The sequence below is a fragment of the Podarcis liolepis genome (assembly GCF_965112155.1).
Source record: "Podarcis liolepis genome assembly, chromosome: 7".
NCBI classification, from domain to species: Eukaryota; Metazoa; Chordata; class Lepidosauria; order Squamata; family Lacertidae; genus Podarcis; species Podarcis liolepis.
The window spans coordinates 77,739,202-77,759,184 of record NC_139561.1 but is presented as its reverse complement, the minus strand read 5'-3'; the positions used below and the strand labels follow the sequence as shown (position 1 = coordinate 77,759,184).

General features: G+C 46.0%; 1 protein-coding gene across 1 annotated transcript; it reads right to left on the bottom strand.

The window, feature by feature from the left end:
- Nucleotides 1-4,079: 4,079 nt before the first annotated feature.
- Nucleotides 4,080-18,562, bottom strand: LOC310712469 (uncharacterized protein). Its single transcript, XM_083515558.1, has 10 exons — nucleotides 18,511-18,562; nucleotides 16,320-16,435; nucleotides 15,915-16,031; nucleotides 14,496-14,648; nucleotides 13,335-13,472; nucleotides 12,625-12,660; nucleotides 8,657-8,773; nucleotides 7,948-8,100; nucleotides 5,268-5,405; nucleotides 4,080-4,439 (listed from the first exon to the last, which is right to left on the bottom strand). The coding sequence occupies exons 2-10, from the start codon at nucleotides 16,366-16,368 to the stop codon at nucleotides 4,234-4,236; spliced, it is 1,107 nt and encodes a 368-aa protein (XP_083371684.1). The 5' UTR covers nucleotides 16,369-16,435; nucleotides 18,511-18,562; the 3' UTR covers nucleotides 4,080-4,233.
- Between the last annotated feature and the right edge of the window lie 1,421 nt (nucleotides 18,563-19,983).

Here is a 19,983-nt window from a genome sequence, read left to right as displayed (position 1 = left end):
TGACCAACTCTGGAGTTGCGTGATCGTCTCGCTTTATTGGCCGAGGGAGCTGGCGTACAGCTTCCGGGTCATGTGGCCAGCATGACTAAGCCGCTTCTGGTGAACCAGAGCAGGGCACAGAAATGCCATTTACCTTCCCGCCGGAGCGATACCTATTTATCTACTTGCACTTTGACGTGCTTTCGAACTGCTAGGTTGGCAGAAGCAGGGACCGAGCAACGGGAGCTCACCCCGTCACGGGGATTCGAACTGCCGACCTTCTGATCGGCAAGTCCTAGGCTCTGCGGTTTAACCCACAGCACCACCCGCGTCCCAGCCTGAGACATAAAGGTAAAGGTACCCCTGCCCATACGGGCCAGTCTTGACAGACTCTAGGGTTGTGCGCTCATCTCACTCTAGAGGCCGGGAGCCAACGCTGTCCGCAGACACTTCCGGGTCACGTGGCCACCGTGATGAAGCTACTCTGGTGAGTCAGAGCTGCACACGGAAACGCCGTTTAGCTTCCCGCTGGGGTGGTACCCATTTATCTACTTGCACTTTGATGTGCTTTCGAACTGCTAGGTTGGCAGGCGCTGGGACCGAGCAACGGGAGCTCACCCCGCTGCGGGGATTCGAACCGCCGACCATGCGATTGGCAAGTCCTAGGCACTGAGGTTTAACCCACAGCACCACCCGCGTCCCTCAGCCTGAGACATAGTGCATAGTTAAACTATGGAACTCACTCCCACAGGAGGCAGGGATGACCACCAATTTGGGTGGCTTTAAAAAGGGATTGGGCAAATTCATGGAGAAAGTCATCAGTGACTACTAGGCATGATAGCTGTGCTCTGCTTCCACAGTCAAGAGGCAGCAACGCTTCTGAATATCAGGAGCTGGAAGCTGCAGGAGGGGAAGAGACCTCTTGTGCTTGCGGGCTTCCCATGGGCATCTGATTACCCACTGTGAGAGCAGGATGGGCCATTGGCCTGATCCAGCGCCTGATCCAGCGGGATCTTCTTATCTTCTTATGACACTTTTCTGCCTAACACAAAGCAGTAAATGGTAGTTGCCTCCCAAGTCCAGGTGCATAGGTCCCAAAGCTAACCCAAGTGAATATAGCCCCTGGGGCAGAAGATTCCCCAATTGCTCATAACTGCAGTAAGAATAGATAAAATAACAAACGAATTTGCAAGCCTTTCATGACACCCAAGGACAGCTGCCTGGGGCAGCTCTCTCACTGCATCACAACAGGGCTGGCCATTCCTGCAGCCATTTATCTGGACGAGCAGGTTGCTCTTTACGTTATTCACAAAGAGGGAAGAGAGAGGAGAAGGAGGAGGAGGCATATACAAATACGCAGTCATAACATGCAGTGTAACCCTACCCACATTTTTTTAAGCAAACCTGATAAACCACCCACCCACCCCTTTTTAACATTTGAAAAGCTGCTCTTCTTCGGAAAACTTGAAAAGACATGTGAGTTGTTGTTGTTTTTAAAGAATAAATTCTGTATGAAACCTTTTTTGAAAAGACAAGTTTTTTTAAAAAAAACAAGCGCAATGGGTGAGTATTAACATAACAGCTTAAGACAATTTGATAAAGGATGCACGCTGATCACCTTAGCCTGTAGTTCCTGAAATTTGCTCTGTTTGTGCAGACAAACTATCAGAGATAAAATGCTACAGGATGTGTTGTTAGTGTGTGAAAACAGGCAAAATCCAAAATCCAAGCTGCAAAATGCGCCTGGCACCTGGCAAATTTCAAATGCTGGTTTTTACTATACACCATTTTGTCTTTAGCCATGATCCCTGGAATGTATCCCCCGTGTAAATTGCAGGTTTACTGTATTGCATTTTATTGCACTGCGAATTGAATTCTATAAAAATCAGCATAATGCAATGGGTGGACCTGTTGTGTTAAGCAAAGTTCTTCATTGTAACATCCGTCAGCTTGAGTCTTAAGGCAGATTCAGCATTAAAATTATTCATCCTAGACTCCCATTAACTTCACTGCTAATCCTCTCCACTCCTTCCCAGTGCTTCCTTACCCCCCAACCAGCTGCCCTCCAGTCATTTCCCTCTTTTTTGATATTAATATTTTATTGAAAAGTTCTCGGCTATAAAGAAATAAAGTGATACAAAGGGGGGAAATGAGAAAATATTCACCCTGCTCACCATCCAGGTGGACCATTGGATTGTAAGAGCAATGAATCAGTTGCTCAGTCTGCTGCTCCCAGCATTCTGCACACAAACAACATGGACCACTGAATGAAGCTTGCAGACCACTAGTGGTTCCTAGACCACTGTTTGGGAACCCCACTATAGGCAATTTCAGGTAAGGTGAAATGTTTTCATGAACTGTGGAGTCATTTACCTAAAAAATACCATGCATTCGGATTTATGTACTTCCTTAGTCTATTTGTAGGGAAAGTAGAAAGGGATTTCCTATGCATAGCAGGTATGCGTTTGTGGGGAGGTGAAGGACGACTGCATACCCTCCTACATTTCTCCGGTAAAAATAGGGAGGTCCCATTCCATAATGATTTTACTCTTTATACCCCACACATCTTACTAGGTTGCCCCAGCCACATCTAGGCAGCTTCCAACCTATATTAAAACATAATGAAACATTAAACTTTTTTTTAAAAAAACTTCCCAAATACAGGATTGCTTTCAGACAGCTCGGGGGTCAGATAACTCCATACTCCATACCCTTCAACATTTCTCCAATGGAAACAGGGACATCTTAAGGAAAAGTGGGACATTCTAGGATCAAATCAGAAACCGGGACAGCTTCTCTAAATCAGGGACATCCCTGGAAAATAGGGACACTTGGGGGGGGGGGTTTGCAATAATCCCTTATATACAGATCATAGCTGTCAACTTTTCCCTTTTTTAAGGGAAAGTCCCTTATTCCGAACAGGATTCCTCGCAAGAAAAGGGAAAAGTTGACAGCTATGATACAGATCTCAGAGCTTGTTCCCCGAGACATGCTTCAACAGCCAAAGCAGGCTGGACCCTGACTGATATTGTGTGTTATCTGTTGGCAGACCACAAGGATGCCATTGCAAACAAGGTTGCCATCTTCCCAGGAGCAGCTCAAAAAATGCTAAAAGATATCTGCCATGGTGCGCTTGAGGAGCGGGTCGGGGAAAGTGCTCTGCTTCAGTGGAGAACACCCATTCAGTGGAGAAAACGAGAGGGCAGGGGCGCGAAGGCGACGCTAACCCAGTGGCGTAGCGTGGGGGGTGCAGGGGGGCTGGCCGCACCGGGCCCAACATCTGGGGGTTAGGGTTAGGGGGCGCAAATCCACGGGTTAGGGGGCGCAAATTACTTGCTTTGCTCCGGGTGCTGACAACCCACGCTACGCCACTGCGCTAACCCCCCGAAAAAAAACTGGAGAGGAGGTTTCCTGTTACTTCATACCACAGAAAAACATATAAAAATAGTGAGGAAGGAGGACAGGAGGACCTCGCGCTAAAGAGACTGCACTCTCGACCGTGAGACTCCTCAAGACCCGGCAAAGCAAGCACCAGGTTTCTCATTTAAGCTAACTGGCGCTGAGAAAAGTCACCCCATCAAAAAGGGGGGGGGGGGCGAGAGAACCAGCAACAACAGAAAGGGGAACTGGTAAGTTTTATTTTAAGAAAGAACACTGATAACAAAAAAATTATAAATGAGGCTCACCGTGTGGGGATTTAATCAAGCAAAGAACCCTGCGACGGAGATTGCAGAAAGGGAAAGGGATATTGACTAACAATGCATCAAACAAAGCGAGATTAAGAAAGGAGGGGGAAGCGAAGCAATAGCTGAGCTGGGAAGTAGAGAGGAGAAGGGACATGGGAGAGTTTACATAGCAGAAAGAAGCCTTGGAGAAGGCACAGAGGCTGTAGGAGACGTGGGAGGAGCAGGACGTCGAGGGACGGCAGGACAAGTAAGGAAGAAGCGGAAAGAAGAAAGAAGGCAGTGGCTGAATAGGGAAGGGGGGATACCCACGAGTTTAAGGAGGAGAGAGGGTAAAGGGACGAAGAATTTAGATTTGCTACCAATTTGTGATGGTCGGTACTTGTTTCGTAAAGGCGGGCAAATCGCTCAGACAGATTTTGTTTGAATCCTGGTTTGTTTGTTTTACTGTCATTGAGGAAAGCAAGGGAAATCTATCTCGAAGCCCCAACATCATTAAGAGAAAGTGCTAAGCGGATACAAGGCAAGCATAGACGGATGCAGAGCTGACGCAGTCCCCCGTGGGAGCCTTTTACGAAAGGATCTTCTGCAGCAGAAGCACCGGAAAGGTTGGCAGAAGGAGCGCAGAGGACTGAGATCCCCTTGAAATCTCCGGAGTACAGGTGGCCTTTTCAACAACGTCCGCACCTGTTAAGAGGTCGGCCTGGCCTCTGTTTATCGAAGCACAGATGGACTTTGTAGTGCACCCCTTCATGATACTGCGCTGCCGTTGTCCGTCTGAACAGGGAAGATAAGATTAGGTAGCCTGGGAAATCAAAGTCGCCAGTCAACTTGTCACCTCCAAATAAGCCTCTTGGTCAGCCCAATAGTGAAGTCCTAACTGCACCCCTTGGCTTTTATCCTGGTTGGGTGTGCTGGTGTTCAGGGCTTAATTAATATCACTTGTTGCTCATTTGTACTCTGTACTTTGTACTTCATTGTTGTCTGCAAGTTACTTGCATATTTTTACTATTACTTTAGGCTAATTTGTATACTTCTTCCATGACATAAATTAGTTCTAAGCAGTTTCCATCCATTATGAAATCAAGTATTAAATCCACACATAGAATTGTGGAATCATAGAATTATACAGTTGGAAGGGACCACGAGGTCCAACCCCCCATTAGTTCAGGAATATTTTGCCCAACACGGGGCTTGAACACACAACACTGAGCTCCTCACATCATTAAAATCTGCAATAAAATTCCATCAAAACATTTAAAAATATCCATTAATTAAAATTTGCAACAGGGATCCATTGGTAGGGTGATTGTGTTCCCTTCAACCCACCAAGCATCTGGGGTTGCTGCATGGCCTTGCCTCACAGAAATGCCCCCATATTGTGCCTGACACAAGGCAGCAGAGCCAGTTTGCTCTGTGTCTCCAGCTACACAAGGGCAAGATGCCATTGCACTGAGGATCAGCTCAGCTACAGATCACAGAATGGTTGAGTTGGGAGGGACCACGAGCCCCCAACATGAGGCTCAAACACATGACCCTGAGATTAAGAGTCTCATGCTCCACCGACTGAACTCAAAGGCACGTTGTGCATGAAGCAAAACTTACTAATGTAGGTGGTTGTGGCCACATCAAAGCAGTAGCTCTCCAAGCCGGTGCAATTCACCACCTTCGCATGGCACACTTCTGACGAGGAGTAACAAGTAGGGCATTGCTTTCCATTGACCTTCTTTTCGACTTGGGGTACTGCAAGCCAAAGAATAGGATTCATAATCAGCTTCAGGAATGGACTAAGTGGGAGGCAGAGGCTAAGAAGATAAGAAGAACCAGCTGAATCAGGCCAGTGGCTTATCTAGCCCAGGATCTTGCTCTCACAGTAGCCAGCCAGATTGACGACATGAGCCCATTCCCATCCTAAAACTTCCAGCAACTGGTATTCTGTCCCCGACCATGGTGGAAGAGCATAGCCATCATGGCTAGTAGCCATTGGTGCTGACCTTTAAAGCCCTAAACGGCCTCAGTCCTGTATACCTCAAGGAGTGTCTCCACCCCCATCGTTCTGCCCAGACGCTGAGGTCCAGCACCAAGGTCCTTCTGGTGGTTCCCTCATTGCAAGAAGTGAGGTTACAGGGAACCAGACAGAGGGCCTACTTGGTAATGACGCCCGCCCTGTGGAACGCCCTCCCCTCAGATGTGAAGGACATAAGCAGCTATCTTCTTTTTAAAAGACATCTGAAGGCAGCCCTGTTTAGGGAAGTTTTTAATATTTAATGCTGTATTGTTTTTAACACTTGATTGGAAGCCGCTCAGAGTGGCTGGGGAAACTCAGCCAGATGGGCGGTGTATAAATAATAAATTATTGTTATTATTATTGGTAGCCTTGTATGAATTTGTCCAGCCCTCTTTTCAAAGCCATCCAAGTTGGTGGCCATCACTTCCTCCTTTGGGAGCGAGTTACGTCGTTTATGTATTGGGCTGCCTCTGAAATGGCAATTTCTAGCCTAGGCCCATTGCCAAGTAGATTGGACTGGGGACAGTCACCTATGAATTTGCTCCAGTCCTCTTTTAAAGCCATCCTGGTTTGTTGCTATCTTGGTTAATAAAGCTTTAAAGGCTAAATACATTTAATTTATAGGTGGCTGTAGCCTAGAACAGCCTTCCCGCACATAGTGCCCGCTGGATGTTGTTTGAGTTCCACGTTCATAACATACCATCCAATATTTCTCTGATGAAAACAGGGATGTCCAATTCTATCACAATATTTTTTACTATTTATACCCCACACATATTACTGGGTTGCCCCAGCACTCTGGGCAGCTTTCAACGTATATAAAAGAATAATCAAACGTTATTTTTTAATATTTTTTAAAAATCTTCCCTACACAGGATTGCTGGGGCATTGGATAACTCCATACTCTCCAACATTTCTCCAATGAAAACAGGAACATCCTAAGGGAAAGTGGGACATTACAGGATCAAATCAGAAACCGGGACGGCTTCTCTAAATAAGGGACTGTCCCTGGAAAATAGGGACACTTGGAGGGTCTGTCATGAGTCCCAGCCAGCAGGGCCAATGTATCTGGGGTGAGGAGAGCTGTAGACCCAAACATCTGGAGGTCTCAGGTTGAGGAGAGACTGTGCTAAAGACAGATGTTGATGACGAATGGAACTGAATTGATTACAGATTGACAATTGTGGTGGCTCACCCTAGACTACATGTGATGGAGTAGAGGAAAGGAAGGGTCATGGCTCAGTGGTGTGGCATCTGCTCTGCAAGCAGAAAATTCCGGGTTCAATCCACAGCATCTCTAGGCAGAAAGGGAAACATCCCCTTCCCGAAACATTGGACAGACACTGCCATAGGGTATGGAGTTATCCTTTAAAGCCCTATACGGCCTAGGACTCTCGTACCTACGGGACCAACTCTCCTGGTATGTCCCACAGAGGACCTTACGGTCTTCAAACAAAACATCTTGGAGGTCCTGGGCTACAGGGAGGTTAGGCTGGTCTCAACCAGAGCCAGGGCTTCTTCGGCTGTGGCTCCGATCTGGTGGAATGCTCTGTCACAAGAGACTAGGGCCCTGTGAGACTTGACATCTTTCCGCAGGGCCTGCAAGACAGAGCTGTTCCACCAGGCCTCTGGCCAGGGCACAGCCTGACCCCCTCCTTTGGCAATCCTCACAGAACTCTACCCCAATGGTTGCCATTAATTTGATTTGAACTGATTTTATAATGAATTGATTTTAGAATGCTGTATTATTTTGCTGTTGTTAGCTGTTCTGAGCCCGGCTTCGACTGGGGAGGGCAGGATATAAATAAAAAATTTATTATTTATTTTATTATTAGACAATAGTGAGCCAGGTGGACCAATGGTCTGGCTCCATATAAGGCTGCTTCCTATGTTGACAAATGGTGGAGGGTGGAAGCACAACAAGTATATGTGGCCTTATTTCTGAGGATACTGTTCTCTGGGAATCTTTTATGAATAACAAGTGAAGTAAAAAAAAAAAAGTGCTTAAAATAAATGCATTTAGGTGAAGCAGTGTGGAGTAATGGTTAGAGTTCTGGACTTGAACCTGAGAGACCATGTTTAGTTCCTTTTCAGCCATGGGGGTCTTTGGGCTAGTCACTGTCTCTCAGCCTAACCTTCCTCATGCAATTGTTGCGGTGATAAAATGAAGAAATTGAAAAGTGAGTACACAACATTGAGCTCTTTGAAGGAATGGTGGGATAACAATGTAATAATAATAATAATAATAATAATAATAATAATAATAATAATACTTACATTTAGGCTTGGCATTTTTGCAGTTGTCCCCCGTGCAACAGACCAAGTACATCCTGAAGGTTCGCCCCAACCCAAGATAAAAGTATGCTGAGCGAGTGGAGCAGACCTTTGAAGAATCGCAGGTTTTCTCTACAGTGCGAATTTTACGTCCTTCTGTGGGAGAAACGAGAGTGAGAAAAAGACGGGTTCGTTCAGTGATGAGCAAAAACATCATTATGTCAAGCATTGTGTTTTTGGCTGAAAGATGCACATTTCTCAGATTTCTGAGATTTCTACCACTGATGGCAAGTATTTGGAAGCCAGCGGAGTGAGGGGGGGGGAGTATCCCCACAATTTCCTCTTGGATTGAAGGGCCTATCTTTGTTAAAAGAGGCACAGTCCAATCTGACTTCTGCCCCTCTCCCAGAGACCCTAATTATTGAGAACATATCCTACCAGCTTCACATACCACAGATTATGAACTCAATAACAGGTCCAAGGAAATGGACTCAATAACCTGCAAGTCTCAAGGGGAAATTGAAGGGCAATAGTTCAGTGGTAGAGATTGACTGTGCATTTTGTACTGTGCAACATTTATTTGTGACCATTTTAAGACTCTTCTGCAGCAAAGCTTTTGAAAGTCATTATTGCGGCAGAGAGCATGTCCATTTCTACTCTGCTCAAAGTCTGGATCAGGGATTCCGCCAGCAACAACTCAAACACCACCCACCCACAGTACTTTCAGCAAATGCAACGACACAGGTGTCTTTCTTAGGAGAACAGGTAGCCATCTTGCCACTGCATCTGGTCCCAAGGCCGTAGCAAACTTCACACTGCAGAGAAGTACCTGGGAGAGGAAAGAAAAGGGAGGTGCAAAGAGGGAATCCATTCATATGCTTTTCTATAAGTACAGTGGTACCTCAGGTTAAGTTCTTAATTCATTCCGGAGGTCCGTTCTTAACCTGAAACTGTTCTTAACCTGAAGCACCACTTTGGCTAATGGGGCCTCCTGCTGCTGCCGCGCCGCCGGCGCACAATTTCAGTTCTCATCCTGAAGCAAAGTTGTTAACCCGAGGTACTATTTCTGGGTTAGCAGTGTCTGTAACCTGAAGCACCTGTAACCTGAAGTGTCTGTAACCCGAGGTACCACTGTATATATCTATATATGAATCCATTGACTTCCAACAACTTATGGCCCGAGGGACCTTCAAGCCAATTTCCATGTAGGTGGAAAAGAAGTGAAAACACAGAGGGTGAGATGAAGAAGAGAAAGGAAGGAAGGAATGGCATAAAGAGAGAGAAGGGGTGAGAGAAGGGGAGGTTGGGGCATATCCTCCATCATGTAGCCATGCCAATTATGTGATAGCTAACCTCGAACATAGGAAGCTGCCTTGGAATTCACCAGATCCATTGATCTGGCAGTGGCTCTCCATGGTTTCAAGCAGGAGACATTCCCAGCTCTACCTATAGTTGCTGGGAAATGAACTTGGGATATTCTGCATGGGGGGGAAATGCTCTATCGCTGTGTTGTTGGGCGAGATGCCATCAACAACACCCGCCATCCCCACCACCTCCCTCTCTGAGTGAGTGCACCTCCTTCTAGTGATGGGCAAATCTGTCAATTTCGACTTCTCATTTTACCACTCTTAAGTTCAATTCTGGACATTTCCACATCTCTCTCTCTCTCTCTCTCTCACACACACACACACACACACACACACACTCATGAAAATTCAGCAGCGTTTATTGTGGTTTTCTCCTTACATGCATTCATTCATTCATTCATTCATTCATTCAATCCATTGAGCAAATCAGTTTCCTCCAATGTAACACATTTTCTTAATGTTCCAGTCACCAACATATGCATTCCTGAGTGCATTTTCTTGTATTATATGCATTTTCCCACACATTCCTTGGCTGGGGAAATTGCATTGCAAAATTCAGAGAAGGTTGAATTTCAAATGGTGATGGTGTCTCAAGCTTTATGAATTAGATAGGTCTGGCTATAAATGACATCTGAAGGCAGCACTGTTTAGGGAAGCTTTTAATGTTTGATGCATTACCGCACAGTGGTACCTCGGATTACATACACTTCAGGTTACAGACTCCGCTAACCCAGAAATAGTACCTTGGGTTAAGAACTTTGCTTCAGGATGAGAACAGAAATTGTGCTATGGCAGAAAGGCAGCAGAAGGCCCCATTAGCTAAAGTGGTGCTTCAGGTTAAGAACAGTTTCAGGTTAAGAACGGACCTCCAGAATGAATTAAGTACTTAACCTGAGGTACCACTGTATTTTAATATTTTGTTGGAAGCCGCACAGAGTGCCTTGGGAAGCCCAGCCAGATGGGTGGAGTATAAATTATTATTGTTATTATTATGTTAAATGCAAGCTTAGCCCAATTTCTGCCCCATCCCTACCTCCTCCTTTCTCTGCCCATTCACATACCCTCTGGCCCTAATCCACGCAAGAGAGAGCACAAAGCAGGTGGAGGCTGCTGCCTCATGTCCTTCCTCTGGCCATTGCTGGAATGCTCAGAGAGGGCAGGGGAACCATGGGGGAGGCAGTAAGGAGAAAGAGCAGAACCAGGATGCTCTGGGAATCAGCAGTGGGTTTCCAAACAGGCATGAGCCTCCACAGTTGCCTAACAATGCCAACTACTGATGCCAACCCTGAGCAACCTTAATTTAGCCCTGGCCCTATTTGCCCCACTGTAAAAGGAAATGAAAGGAAATCTCCAGTAGGCTACCAGCGTCTTCTTACCTGTAGATAGAATCACAAAGAAGGGGAAGAGCCTCAGAAGATCCCGCATGGTAATGATGATGAGAAATGCATGTGACGAATCAACTTCTTTGGCTCAAAGAGCCTGTAATGACAGCCAGAGGAAGCATGTTTGACAACTGGCAGCTTTCACCAGTGTGCATTTACACCAAGGATGGGAGACCTGTAGCCTGTCACTTGTTCTTGAGCTACTGCTCCGATCATCCCTGGCCAATGACCATGGTGGGCTTCCAGAGGCACCAGGTTGGCCACCGTGCAAAAGATGATGCTAGGCTAGGTATGCTTTGGGTCTACCATAGAACTGTAGAGTTGGAAGGGACCCAGAGGGTCGTCCAGTCCAACCCCTTTGCGGTGCAGAAATCTCAACTAAATCATCCATGGCAGGTGGCCATGGTTTTCTGCTCAAAACCCTCCAAGGAAGGAAAGTCCACCACCACTCGTGGAAGTCTGCTCTCCCCTGACTGAGTAGGGTTCTTCTCAGCTCCTTCTGTTGTTATGAAACGGAAGGAACTGCATTTAAACTCCTGTTCAACCTACCTCCAGTAACTGACACGTAGGCCTTTAAGATTCCACATCTCTTAAAGTGACAGAACCGTAAGTCACCACAACAGACGGGTGCCTTCCTTGGCATGGAATCAACCAGACAGCTGTGGGAGGCTATGAAAGGGAGATGACAATCCACTCTGCCATTGGTCAGCCCTAGCTGCTCCCTCAAGTACCAAGCTTGGATGACTTGAGACCCATCAAGGGAGAATAGAGCCCTATATTTCAAGACACACCAGTCTTGAAAGATCTACATTGGCTCCCAGTACGTTTCCGAGCACAATTTAAAGTGCTGGTGCTGACCTTTAAAGCCCTAAATGGCCTCGGTCCAGTATACCTGAAGGAGTGTTTCCACCCCCATTATTCTGCCCGGACACTGAGGTCCAGCGCCGAGGGTTCCCTCACTGCAAGAAGCCAAGTTACAGGGAACCAGGCAGAGGGCCTTCTCAGTAGTGGCACCCGCCCTGTGGAACACCCTCCCACCAGATGTCAAAGAGAAGAACAACTACCAGGCTTTTAGAGGACATCTGAAGGCAGCCCTGTTTAGGGAAGCTTTTAATGTTTAACAGACCACTGTATTTTAATACTTTGTTGGAAGCCGCCCAGAGTGGCTGGGGAAACCCAGACATACGGGTGGGGTATAAATAATAAATTATTATTATTACTATAGCCACATGGGGCAGACCACCAAAGTCTGTCAATAACCCCCCTGCTACCACAAAAAAACCTGGGACTCAGCCCTTGGTGATTCAGACGATGTCTAATATCCAGAGTCTAACACCAACCCTGAAAGTGATTCAACTCAATAAGTTCAATCAGCCTCAGCCAGCAGACTCCTAGAGCTTCTCAGACCCACCCCCCTTCCATGACAATGTGCTGACACAACTGTAACGATCAAGCTCCTTACACAACTTCAATGTTGCCATGGTTGACACTTCACTTCTCGCAGTTAGGAAACCGCCAGAAAGCCCTCAGAGCTGGATCTCAATGTCCGGGCTGTACAATGAGGGTCTTGACACAAATTACATTTTTTTTTAAAAAAAAGAATTACAATTCAAATTGCAATGGATTTCAACCTGAGGTTTATTTTCACTGTGATTCAGAGAAAATCCCTCCGGAAGGCCAAACGACAGTTAGAAAAAGTCGCCTATAGATAGAAGGAAGGCTTGATTGAATACAGAGCTGATGCAATCCCATGCAAGTGCCTGTTTATGAGAGGATCTTCAGGAGCAGGAGCCCAGAGAAGGTTGGAAGGAGAAGATCAGAGCCCTGAGCTCCCCGGGAAACATCTGGTGAACATTCTGCCTTCCTAAGCTCATCAGAACCCGCCAACATGGGAGTGAGGCCACTTTTTAGTGAGAGACAGAAGGACTTACTAGTGCAGCCTTTAAGGGTCCTGTCCACGATTTTTTCTGGAAATGGAAGACAGGAGAAGACATTAATTTCTTCCAGCTATCCTCCAAACCAGTACATCCCACCTAGATAAAATTTACCCTCTCCTTGCCACTAAACAAATCTGGTACTTAAGGAATGGAGCTTTAAAAAAAAATGGCTATCAACCCTGTGGGGATGAGCAAATATGTCAATTTCAGTTTCTCTTTTCTCCAATCTTAAATCGAGTTCTCCATATTTTCATATCACTTTGCATTTTTTTAACATCCCCCATGAAAACGCACCACAAATTTAGTATGTTTCTCCCAATACACACATGTTTGCATGCAATTTTGCCCCTAATAATAATAATAATAATAATAGCAAATTACCCTAACAGAATGTGTTTTTATACACACGCCTTGGTTGGAGAACTGCACAATGAAATTTAGCAAAGTGCCAATTCCGAAGGACAAAATTTTGTGTTGCAAAATGAGATCAAAGCATTCATGTAAGAAGCAAACACAATGGGAGCAATTTAAATAAGAGAATTAGAGGTAGGTATTTTGTTTTCTATAAAAGCTCACGCCTTAGGGAAGTGAAGAGTGGCATGCCTTAAATCAGCATGGCTCGGCTTACACATGATCCTATGTGAAAATAGGTGGAAAAGAGGATTTGGGGTCCCAAGTCATGCTGCATCTGGGGTTGCACTTACCAGAATGCACGTGTGCCGATATATCAAAGCAGTATATGTTGGCTCCCGTGCAATTCACCACCTCCTCTTTGCATGTGCTTGACCATTCGTGGCAGGCAGGGCACTGCTTTCCATTCCAGTTCATTTCTAATGGTGGCACTGAAAACAAGTGTAGAAACACTCAAGGATCTGAAAGAGGCAGCTCAGAGTTTACAGCTTTGGAGGCAGATGGTGTGCTGCCCATCCAGCTCCATTCTGACTTCCGCCTAATGATCCCTGGCAAGCAACCAGTCCGCTAAGCAGTAATGAGTCTCCTTAAGCAGGGCCGTCTTTACCCAGGAGGTCCAAGGGGTGCAGGGCACCCGGGCGCTGAATTCTGAGTGGCACCAAATGTATACCTACTGTATACCGGTCCCTCTCCATTGACGGCAGTGGAAAGCAATGGAGCAAAAGTCCCTGCCCCCCCACCCCCTCACCCCATTGCTCTGTTACTTACTCCGTAGCGTCAAATATGACAAGTCAGGAAACAAAAGCAGTTATTTCCACCCCCTCCCCAAAAAGCTCAATAACTTTGAGCTCACCCCCCCTTAAAATTTGGGGGTGGCTAAACTAAATTTGGGGGCGCTGGGTGGATCTTTGCATCCCGGCGGAGCATATGCTAAAGACGGCTCTGTCCGTCAGCTTTATGTACATTTATTTACAAAAAACACAAACATCTCCACAGCAAAACTTCCCGCCCTCTCTCGGCAAAGGAGTTGCTCAGTCCGACTCAGAATCCCTCCCCCAGCAGGAAGGACGCCAGAACCGTGCCTTTCTCCTCCTCCCCTTCCGCAACTCTGCCACGACGTGTTTAACGAAGATCACACGAGAAAGGATTGTGTTACAGGTCTCCATTTTGGGCGTGCGAATTAGCTCTTGGTTCTGAAGCACCGAAGAGAAAGGATGTTTAAGCCATTCTCTCTCCAAGAGCACAGCCTCAGGCTGCAACGCAAGTGGTTTGGAGAGGCAGTGCTTTGCTTTCATCTCTAGATATAAAGAAACTGGTATTTCTAAGATATTTTGCTCCCTATCTGGAAATGTCATGGTTTGAATCTGAGATGCCATGATGGGGGGGGGGGGAAGCATGGGGAGAGGATCACACACACACACACACACACACACACCAACAAATGATAGACCTACAATTAGGGTTAACTATGCCACACATCTTCTCATTGCAGCAGGAGGCAACTATCCTTAAGGCTTTCCCAGGTCCAAAGTACAATTCCATGGCAGTATTGGCACACTCCTCCAGAGTGACACAGTCTTTGTCTACACTGCGTTCAACGTTTTCACCTACAATGCATGAGAGGGAGTGGGTCAATTTGATTTCACTGCATTTCCTACATTTATATCCCACCTGTTCCTCCAAAGAACTCAAGTCAGCCTCCATGGTTAGACTGAGATCGGGCCAAGATCACCCAATAAGCTTCTTTGGTCTCCCCAGCCTTAGTCTAACACACTAGGTAAAAAGGTAAAGGACCCCTGGACGGTTAAGTCCAGCCAAAGGCGACTATGGGGTTGTGGCGCTCATCTCGTTTTCAGGCCAAGGGAGCCAGCGTTTGTCCACAGACAGCTTTCCAGGTCATGTGGCCAGCATGACTAAGCTGCTTCTGGCGCAACAGGACACCATGACGGAAGCCAGAGCACACGGAAATGCCGTTTACCTTCCCGCCTCAGTGGTACCTGTTTATCTACTTGCACTGGCATGCTTTCAAACTGCTAGGTTGGCAGGAGCTGGGACAAAGCAAAGGGAGCTCACCCTGTCTCGGTGATTCGAACCACTGAAATTCCAATCAGCAAGTCCAAGAGGCTCAGTGGTTTAGACCACAGCGCCATCCGTGTCCCTTCCAATACTCTAAACCAGTGTAGCAAGCATGTCGTGAAGATTCAAGGACAACCAAAGAAACATTTAAACAAGAAGAGTGAGCGGACTTCCGCAAGTGGGGAGCCACCACAGAAAAGGCCTGTTCCCATGTTGCTGCCCTCCAGACCTCTCGCAAAGGAGGCTCATGAAGAAGGGCCTCAGATGATGACCACAGTGTCTGCATCAGTATATATGGAAAGAGGTGGTCCTTGAGGTATTGCAGTCCTGAGCTGTTTAAGGCTTGATAGGTCCAAACCAGTGCTTTGAATTGGACCTTAAAACTAATGGGCAGTTAGAACAGTAGATGCCAAGATTTAAGGCATGACTCAATCAGCTTGTTCATTGAGGTGATTACTGAAGATAACATGAGGCAAGGACCCATCCAACACGCAATCCCTGCCCTAACAGGACCCGTCCAACACTCAATCCCTGCCCTAACAGTCACCTCTGATGTGCACAGTCAATGGCTGATCTTGTCCTGTGCCCACTTGTCCTGAGGGCAAGGGTCATAGCTCAGTGGTAGACCACCTGCTGTGGATGCAGAAGATCCCAAGTTCCCTCCTCAGCATCACCAGGTAGGACTTGGAGAAAGATTTCCTGTCTGAGATCCTGGACAGGTCCGCATAGACCATACTGAGCCAGGTGCACCAGCGTTCTGACTCTACCTATGTTTCAATAACCTCGATCCCACTCACGTAGAGTATTTTCGGAGTATGCAATCATGCAGGTATCTTTCTCGGGAGGGCAGGTCGTCCACGTGCCATTGCAGATGTATCCTTCAGCCGAACAAACTTCACATGTTATAGAAGCTCCTGGAGAAAGAGGAAGGTGGAAGGCCTTTTTTTTAAAAAAAAAAATGACTAACCCTATTTGTGTGATTACGCTTTATTGAAAATGGTTATTAATGCCATATTCTAAATTGCTTCCAAAGCTGTTTCTTTTAAAAATAAATCAGATTTAAAAAATAATAATTGAAGATTAAAAAGATCTTGGATATGCCTTCCGTCTTATACTCCTGCCAGCCTCGTGATGCCAATTCGCATCTGACCCCAGCTACCCCAATGGAATAAATCTCCCGCGAGTGAGCCGTCCTTCCATACCTGTTGTAAGAAGGACAAAGAAAATGGAGAGTTTCAGGAGATACTGCATGGTGATGGTGAGCGGAGAGCCAGAGAAACTGTGTCCGAGGTGAATTGAATACCGTGGCTGAAAGGACCTGAAACAACAGGGGGGGGGGAGCCCAGTCAGCTGACCTGGGTAAAATGCCCAGACGATCTTGGGTGGCTCCCAACAGAATATTAAAAACACAATAAAACATCAAACATTCAAAACTTCCCTAAACAGGGCTGCCTTCAGATGCCTTCTAAAAGTCAGATAGTTGTTTATTTCCTTGACATCTGATGGGAGGCCGTTCCACAGGGCGGGCACCACTACCGAAAAGGCCCTCTGCCTGGTTCCCTGTAACCTCACTTATCGCAGGGAGGGAACCACCAGAAGGCCCTCGGAGCTGGACCTCAGTGTCAAGGCTGAACGGTGGTACTACAGTGTTACCTCGGGTTACATATGCTTCAGGTCACACACGCTTCAGGTTACAGACTCCGTTAACCCAGAAATAGTACCTCGGGTTAAGAACTTTTCTTCAGGATGAGAACAGAAATTGTGATCCCACGGCATGGCAGCAGTAGGAGGCCCCATTAGCTAAAGTGGTGCTTCAGGTTAAGAACAGTTTCAGCTTAAGAACGGACCTCTGGAACAAATTAAGTACTTAACCTGAGGTACCACTGTACTGTAGTATGTTGCACTAAGGCTCAAACTCTGTTTGAAAGTGTTTTTTAAATTGAATTTGTTTTTATATATTATAAACCGCATGATGCTAAAAGAGCTTCTAAACACTTTACAAAAATATACAACAGAACATTAAATGATTGATAACACACAGTTAAAAGCAAGTATTTAAGAGTATTCAAAAGATGATTAAAGTCAGCAGTGGTTAAAAGGAAGTAAATCGCATGCAGCTTCTATGTGTTCAGATGGGCTGGCCCTAACGAAAATGTTTTGAGCAGTTGCTGGAAAGATTACAGTGAGAGCACCTGCCTTGTATCAGTTGGCAGGGAGCTTCAAAGTGTGGGTGCTGGAAGGCCGGGGGGGGGGAAATGGGGGGGCGGACAGGTTTTATTCTGTGTTTTTTTCCAAAGCCGTCCCCCCCCCCAGGAAAAATGGGGGGGGGAGTGTGTGGAATATTCAAACTATATCAAACTATTTTTTTCAATTTTTCTGGGGGAAACCCATTCCCCCCCCCCAATTTTTCCAGGTTTTTTTCCAGGCCTTCCCACCTCTAGCTCTAACGTTGAGCTACAACAATCGCCACTGATTATAAGTACGTGTCATCCCCAGGAATAACTAAGCAGTACAAAACAAGAAGAAAGAAAACTGAGAAATGTTTGCATCCTGAGAGAGGTTTTTCTTCCTCTCACACCTAACCTTTAGTACCTGGAGGAAGAAAAGATTCGGGAAAAGACAAGAGTAGAAGTCCTTTTTCAAACAGTGTGTCATCAGACTATGGCATCTGCTGCCAAAAGTTGTGGGTATAACCATCGATTTAGATGGATTTGAACAGGGGTTAAACAAATTCAGGGAGGGTAAAGCTATCAGTAAGGGACACAGGTGGTGCTGTGGGTTAAACCACAGAGCCTAGGACTTGCTAATCAGAAGGTCGGCAGTTCGAATCCCCATGATGGGGTGAACTCCCGTTGCTCGGTCCCTGCTCCTGCCAACCTAGCAGTTTGAAAGCATGTCAAAGTGCAAGTAGATAAATAGGTACCGCTCTGGTGGGAAGGTAAACGGCGTTTCCGTGTGCTGCTCTGGTTCGCCAGAAGCGGCTTAGTCATGCTGGCCACATGACCTGGAAGCTGTATGCCGGCTCCCTCGGCTAGTACAGCGAGATGAGCGCCACAACCCCAGAGTCGGTCACGACTGGACCTAATGATCAAGGGTCCCTTTACCTTTACCTTTAAAGCTATCAGTGGCCACTAGCTATTATGGTCACATGTTTCCTCCAGTATCAGGGCAGCACACCTTTGAATAGTAGTCATCTGGGGATGGGAAAAGGATAAAGTGCTTGTGCCATGCTTTTGGGCTGAGTCTATCGGGAAACTTTTGAGTTTCCAGGAGCACACAGAATAGCCACAGTGGAAAAGAGTGTGCCAAACTAGATATTCATTAAGGCTCTTCTCAGGTCCTTCTGTTCTTGTGAAAAGAAAATAACTGGATTTAAACCAGACTTCAGCTTACCTCCCAACAGCAGATGTATAAGCCTTTAAGATTCCATGCCTCCTAAGGTGACAGGAGCGTTATCATCGTGACTTTTATTAGGAAACCCCCCTAAGATTCCATAGAAGCCAGAGGTGATTCCAAATTCTACTCTCACATCTAAAGAATTTATATCCTCCTTATTCACAGCAGCCAAGCTATTGCCCAGCAATGGAAGGAAGCTTCTAATAGACTAATTGAGGCTTAGGTTGACAATATCTGGAACATAGCTCTGTCAGAACACCTCACACGTCGAGTAGTCCAAGGCATTTCCAAAAAAGATACATTTGGCACTATTTTGTCTCCTTTTCCTTTTATTAATAATAATAAAAAATGTTTTAATGCCATCAACTTTGGAAGAATGCTTATGGACAGGGTATATTGATTGAAAACTTTAAAGGAGCCACTGTGGCAGTTCGAATCATAGGATTGTAGAGTTGGGAGGGACCCTAAGGGTCATCTATTCCAACCCCCTGGAATGCAGGAATCTCAGCAAAAGCATCCATGACAGATGGCCATCTAACCTCTGCTTAAAAACATCTGAGGAAGTAGAGTTAGATATCGACTGAAAACACTAAATGAGCCAACATGGCAGTAATGTATAATTCAGTGCTTTTTTTTCCTGGGGGGAAGCAGGGATACACATACCCCTAAACATTTTGTGAATCTAAACTAAAAAAAATAAGTCTTTTCTCTAGCATGGTGAATTGTCAGTTCGGTTGCTACCCCCGATGGCGGCTTATAAAATGGTGTTTTTCTTGAGTCAAAATGAGAGCACCCTTAAACATTTTGTAAGAAAAAAAGCTCTGGAATAATTAATGCTTTTTGTGATCATTTTATAGTATTGTAGCAATGGACAAAGTTGGATTACAACATTTAATTTTGTTTGAAGTTTAAAAATTAAAAAATAAAATAAAATGAGATCGCTCTTCCATTGAAATCATTCTATGCGTATTCACTAGATGCCACTGCCATGGACTGTAATGGTGGCATACAATTAATCCAGAATGCGGCAGCTAGACTGGTGACTGGGAGTGGCTGCCAAGACCATATAACACTTGTCCTGAAAGACCTACATTGGCTCCCAGTACGTTTCCAAGCACAATTCAAAGTGTTGGTGCTTACCTTTAAAGCCCTAAATGACGTCGGCCCAGTATATTTGAAGGAGCGTCTCCACTCCCATCATTCTACCTGGACACTGAAATCCAGCTCCAAGGGCCTTCTGGCAGTTCCCTCACTGCGAGAAGTGAGGTTACAGGGAGCCAAGCAGAGGGCCTTCTTGGTGGTGGCACCCGCCCTGTGGAATGCCCACTATCTGACTTTTAGAACACATCTGAAGGCAGCCCTGTTTAGGGATGTTTTTAATGTTTGATGTTTTATTGTGTTTTTAATATTCTGTTGGGAGTCGCCCAGAGTGGCTGGGGAAACCCAGCCAGATGGGCAGGGAATGAATGA